At 33.8% G+C, this 6,791-nt stretch overlaps 1 protein-coding gene across 1 annotated transcript; it reads right to left on the bottom strand.

The window, feature by feature from the left end:
- Positions 1-1,051: 1,051 nt before the first annotated feature.
- LOC112597161 (zinc finger BED domain-containing protein 5-like) lies at positions 1,052-2,916 on the bottom strand. The gene is made up of 2 exons (XM_025343099.1): positions 2,150-2,916; positions 1,052-2,075 (listed from the first exon to the last, which is right to left on the bottom strand). The coding sequence occupies exons 1-2, from the start codon at positions 2,914-2,916 to the stop codon at positions 1,052-1,054; spliced, it is 1,791 nt and encodes a 596-aa protein (XP_025198884.1).
- Positions 2,917-6,791: the final 3,875 nt, after the last annotated feature.

Below are 6,791 nucleotides of genomic sequence, written 5' to 3'. Positions count from 1 at the left end.
AAGACGAAGAATTTAGTTTGAAACTACGTCAGCTTATTGCTCTTGCTTTTCTTCCACTTACTGAAATACCAGGTGCATTCGATGAATTGAAATTTACTTTTCCCGAAGAAGATTCTGAGGTAATGCAATGGTTTGAAAACAATTATGTGCATGGTAGAATTAGAAGGATAATGAGAGGAGGTAATGTAAGTCGCACAGCTCCTTTATTTCCACCAAAATTTTGGTCCGCATTTGAGCGAATGGTATTAGGAATTCCTAGAACTCAAAATCGCGTAGAGGGTTGGCACAGACGTTTTGAAACTCTTGTTGGAAAATGTCATGTTGGTGTTTACACAAAAGAAATTAAAAAAGAACAAATTCAAATGGAACAGAGAGCCGAAGATATAATTCGTGGAAGGGCACATACTCCAACTCGTAGAGAATATGCTGAACGAGAAAAACGTATTAGTGCAATTATAAATGACAGGGAAAATCGATCAAATTTATCATTTCTAAGGGGAATCGCTCATAACATTAAATTGTAAGTAGTAAAATGTTTTTATTATTATTAATTCTTGACACAAATTTATTTATAAATTATAATATAATAATTAAATAAATTTATTTATAATTGATATTGTCGGGCAAATGGTGTCGGGCAATTAAGATGTCGGGCAATTGAATGTCGGGAAAATGTACTGATCCCTATCCAAAATAACTATAGGAAGAAAATTGTTAGTGCGCAATCAGAAGGTCCTGACAATCATTATGGCAGTGGTTCTCAACCTTTTTGGATTCGTGTCACCCTCATCCACGATAACCCAACACTACGTCTCCCTAACATCAAAATATTAGTTATATAAAAAACAAGCACTATAAAAAATATAGTACACAGAAAAATAATAACTGAAAATTTTATTTTTGCTTTACTGTTAAATTAACATTGAAATTTAAAATTTAAAAAAAAAATTAAGATTTTTTAAAATATATATTATATAATAATTGAATAAACTATAAAATCTAAAAATTAATGAGAAATTTGACCCTGGTTATTTTTACATAGTTGTGGAATTCAAGGGTTGATGGTTGATAGAGCGAGTCTCATATCGTCTTCTAGTGTTGTTTTTGTAAGTCTTTGGCGTTTTTTTGTTTTAATATTTGTGAGCGCACTGAATCCATGTTCGCATAGCCAGGACGTCGAAAATTGAAGTAGCACTTCAATAGCTTTCGTTGATAGTCGAGGGTATTCACTGTGGAGACTCACCCAAAAGCTGTTGAGCGACATTTCTTTAAATTTTAGTTGCAGCGTACGGTCGTTTTTTAGTTCCACAGCTTCCTGTTGTAATTCACAGTCATCTGTTTGCACTAAGGATGTAAATGGGTTGCGAACCCAGTCATACTGTTTCACATTCAAGTCTGGAAAATAATATTTCAATGACATTTGCAAGGCCTGCAAGTGACTTCTTATGGCTCCCAGAACTTCAGGATTAGAGTTTTCTTGACTTGTAAAAAGTGGAAACATAGCTGTCTTTCCTTGATCCAAGTTTGTACACCAAATGGAGATTTTTTCTTGAAAAGCTGAAAGTTTGTCGGTGGAAGTTGAAACATTTTCTAATGGCCCTTGCAAACTAGAATTAACTAGGTTAAGATTCTGAAAAATGTCAGTCAAGTACGCAAATTTTGATATCCAATCGTGATCTTCCAAAAAACTTGTAAATTCTTCATTGCCTTCTTCCATGAAAAACAGTAAAAGTTCCTCTTTAAGTTCATAGAGACGTGCTAAGACCTTTCCTCTTGATAACCACCTCACTTCGGTATGGTACAACAAATTTGTAAAACCAGCATCCATTGAATTACAAATTTCGGCAAAAATCTTACTTTTCAAGGGCTTTCTTTTAATGTAGTTGACAATACGAACAGCATTAATCAAAATAGAATTGAGATCACTACCCAACGTTTTTGTCATCAGCGCTTCTCTGTGGATGAAACAATGAGTTTTAACGATTAATGGGTTTTTCATTTTAGCGAGTGTAACAAACCCTTTGATATTCCCGGTCATATTTGGAGCTCCATCAGTGCAAATTCCAACACAGTCACTCCACAATATTCCATTATTTTCAATAAAAACATTGATTGTTTTAAAAATGTCTTTGCCTCTTTTGTTTTTAACTCTTTCAAACACAAAAACTGGTTTATAATATCATAACCAACAACAAAACGAACAAATCCTATCATGTAACATTTTCCGTCGCTAACAGTTGAATCGTCAACTTGAAGTGTGAACCGAGAAAGTTTCATCTTTTCTACGGTGTGTTGTTTTATATCTACAGACATATCATTTATGCGACGAGTAATAGTGTCATTAGACATCGGTATCTTATCTATTTCAAGAGCCGCTTCATCTCCAATCATTATTCGCACCATTTCCTTACCCGCAGGTTTGATTAAATTTTCTCCAATAGTATGCGCTTTCATGTTGTTAGCAATCATTTGGGAAACAACAAAACTAGCTTCGAGAGCCCTCTCAGAAATTTTAACTTTTTTTGTGAACTTGATTGCTTCTTTTTTTTGGCAACTTAAAGGTCTTTTGAAATAGTGAATATCTTTGCACTTCAAGTGAAAATGTTGTTTAATAAAATGTCTGTTTAATTTGTTGGGCACCATCGATTCGTTGGTAAATGTTTTTCCACATATGATACACTCGGGAATAGGTTCATCTTCTGGACCACACCATGTGAAACCAATGGATATATAAGATTCATCGTATAACCGACACTTACCTTTACTCTGTTTTGACGGCCGAGCAGTTGATGGTGAATTCCCACTCATTTTTAAAGTCCCGGAAGTTGATGGTGAGTCTTTACTCTGTTTTGACGTTCCAGAAGTTGATGGTGAGCTTTCAATCAATTTCGAGGTCCGAGTAATAAATCTATCCATACTTATAGCAAAATAATAATAATAATATTAAATAATATTTAATAATAATATTTTCGATTTTCCACAAATAAATTATTATTACCTGCACTCGCTAACGAAAAATACAACACTGTCAAGGTTAAGTATAATAAAATATATACTAAAAATACTTAAAAAAGTTTATAGTATTTAATAGGTACAATTTAAAATGAAGAATTACAATTTTAACTAAAATAATAAACACTTTATACTAGCTTGAAATAATAATTCACAGTAATCAGTAAAGTATATAATAGTATGAAAAACTGACCCATTTCAGATAACGTAGCGTTGTCGCACGTCGAACGAACGTATTTATCGGATTAGATCTAGATATTAGTGTTAACTATAAATAGAAATAAATAATACAAAGATAAGAATTTTTTTCGGTATCTGTGCCGTTTAGTGTAAACAATTATTGCGTTATTTGACTGCGGTAGCAATCACATGATTACCGTTACAATAATACGATTTTTTTTCGAAAAAAAATTCTATATTTTTAAACTTTTCCCCAAGGTTTTCTTGTCACCCCTACATTGAATCCATGTCACCCCGGTTGAGAACCACTGCATTATGGGTTAGCTGAACTTCTTATAGATACATTAGATGAAGATGATTTAGAAAAAAGAAAAATGAATTTATTCAATACCTGCGTAAAGTTGACTGAAAACAAATATAGGTTAATATGTAAAAACTTGAATCCTAACTGGTTTCAAGAACGTAAATTAGGTTGACAGCTTCGCGGTTTGGCGAAATTTGCAAAATACGACAAAATACCAGGTGTAAAACTATAGTTCTCAGTAAACCCCCAATAACATCAAAACAAATGACCTATGGACATAATATGGAACATAAAGCTAAGAAGAAACTGGAGGAAATCATTAATCTTGATGTTCAATGAAGTGGTCTTGTTGTAGATCTTAGTTTTCCATACTTAGCAGCGAGTCCAGGTTAATATTTAATTTTTTTATTAACTATGTCGTAAATCCATTTAGTTTTTATTTTATTTAGTACCTATATAAATTAGAAAATGTATATTATAATATTTTTATTTATTGTAGATGGTTTAGTTGGGGATCAAGCTATTATAGAGATAATATGTCCATACGTAGCAAAGGATAGTGAAAACAGTATTGATGCCGTAAATAATAAACTTGTAAGTTGTAAGCTAGGTTTTTTAATTATATAGTACTTATAAATAAATAGATTTATTGTAATATATTTTTATTTTATTTTTTTTATTTTTATGTATTTATGTTTTTGATAACAAGCTTGGTGTACATTATCTTAAATTAACTATTTATTTTTTTTTGTGCGCTTTTCTAATTCTCATTGTTACGCGCTTCTGTTCATTCCAAATATTAACTATTGATAGTGCGTTGTGAGTGTTTTCGTCCTTTTTCGTCTTAGATCTACTTTTTTTCTGGTCGCTTTTTGCTGTGGATGTTGATCGTGAGTACTCATTTTTTCTGTTTCCGTTATCACTGCGGTGATTTCACATTATCAGTATACTCATTACCAGGACTTGGATCAGCTGTTTATTTTATTTCTTGAAGACTTTAACGCTGGGTACTAAAGTACTTTAGCTCCCGCATATTTGGCCTTATATTCAACACACTGTGCATTACTGTTCATCTGGTGGTATCCTATTGTGCCATGTCTACTACCTTGAAACCTACCACTCGATCTGCCACTAAATTACCGGCTGTTGCTTCACCTAAAGTTACACATTTATCTGCTTGCACCTCTTCAACAAACGATGACATCATGACCGCATTGTCATCTCTCCGTAATGAATTTTCTGAGTCTTTTAAAAATCAATCAATTAAGCAAGATAACCTATTTAAAGTGCTCAAGGCTGACATTGTAAAACTGTCCTCTCTTATCGCTGCACTCAAGGCTGAAAATAACATTCATAAATCAGACGTTGAATTTCTTAAAGATAAAGTTGGTAAGCTTGAATCCCTGGATTCTCCTGCCTCTTCTCCTTCTGTTGTTGCCCAAGTTTTCCAGGAAACTTTTGAACGGGAAAGATGCTCAACCAACCTATTGGTATACAGTATTCCTGAGTCGTCAGCCGAATCTACCTCTCAGCGTATCTCCGACGACAAATCTGCACTTGAGAAAATTGTAGTGCCTCTTATAGGAATTCTTCCTGCTCACTACAAATTGATTCGCTTGGGTAAAGCTCAACCTAACAACACACGCCCCCTGAAAATAATTCTCGAGTCTAAAGAATGTGCCTCTAATATATTATTCAATTATCATGATGCTTAGAAAAGTGGTACTAATCTCCCGCCTAACCTTCGCATTGCTAAAGATAAGACTCTCCTATAACGGACCCTACTGCGTAACTGCCACTCTGAACTTGATCGTAGAACTCAAGCCGGTGAAGTCGGACTACATATAGCTCATATATACGGTCTCCCAAAGGTTATGTCTCACCGCCCTAAGGATGGAAATTTCAATCAAAGGCCAACTATCAACAATCCCTAAATCATTCGCCAATTGCCAACTCAATTTCTGGTTTTTACCAAAACTGCCGTGGTCTCCGGTCAAAAATTATAAATTTTAAATGCAATGTAGCCTGTATAAATTATGATTTTTTTTGTTCTAACTGAAACTTGGTTAACCGATTCTTTTACTGATTGTAAACTTGGTCTTTCCAATTATAATATCTACAGATATGATAGATGTTCTATTACTAGTAATTATTTAAGGGGTGGCGGAGTACTCATTGGTATAAGAAAAGATATATCTTCCGAATTAGTTATTGTTCGTGAAATCAATGTTGAACATTTATTTGTGATGCTCACTGTTGGGTCTTCCAAGTTTATAATTAATGCTGCCTATTTTTCTCCTCTTTGTCCGTCTCATTTATTTGAAAATTTTATGTCCGTCTTAGAAACAGTTTATCAACATCATCCTGAACACATATTCTTGCTCTGTGGTGATTATAATTTGCCTGAGATTTCTTGGTCTAATGATTCACATGGCCTTACTTATACCTTCTCATCCCCTCTTCGTGTGCCATGTGTTCCTGAACTACTTGCTTTCAATGGATTCTACCGAAAAAAATTCTATTTTTAACTCTAAGGGTTCTATACTTTATCTAATTTGTTGTAACATAGACTCCGTTGTTGTTACCTAATCTCTTGAACCGTTTGTACCACCTGACCCATATCATCCTCCTCTAAAAATATCATTTCCGTATATCACCACTCCTACCATATATAACTCATCACATTCCTTTCTGAATTTTAAAAACGCCGATTACGATTCTATAATTTCTTTTTTGTCTTTCTTCGATTGGTACTCTACTCTATCCAACCCTGACTTAAATACTGCGGTTTGTACCTTTACTGATGCTCTTCATAATTTAATCTTGAGATTTGTCCCTATATCACGCTTCTATAAATCCAGTTTTCCCTCTTGGGTATCCAAAGACCACAAATCGTTAATTTATCGTAAGAATAAAGCTCATGCAAAGTTTAAATCTATCTTCGACCCTGCTGATTACACTGATTTTTCCCTGCTTCGTGCTAAATGTAAATATACTTCCAAAAAATGTCATAAAGAATTTGTTGAACAGTCTGAAAAATCTCTATCGTCAAATCCCAAAAAATTTTGGGATTTAGTGCGCAAGAATCGTTTCCACAATGCTGTTCCGGACACAGTTTCTTTAGATGGTGTCAATAGTTCTTGTAAGCTGGAAAGTGTCAATCTGTTTGCTAAACATTTTTGTTCGGTTTACTCTTCAAAGCCTGTTATGTTACGTACCGTGTTATTTTACACATATATATTATACGGAGAGGTGATGTGTATACCGATGGAATAACATATTCAAACAGTGTAGT

Source organism: Melanaphis sacchari, unplaced genomic scaffold (assembly GCF_002803265.2).
Source record: "Melanaphis sacchari strain LSU unplaced genomic scaffold, SCAv2.0 Contig386_pilon_pilon, whole genome shotgun sequence".
NCBI lineage: Eukaryota > Metazoa > Arthropoda > Insecta > Hemiptera > Aphididae > Melanaphis > Melanaphis sacchari.
Note: the sequence above shows the minus strand (reverse complement) of the source record. Positions and strands in the feature narration are given on the sequence as shown.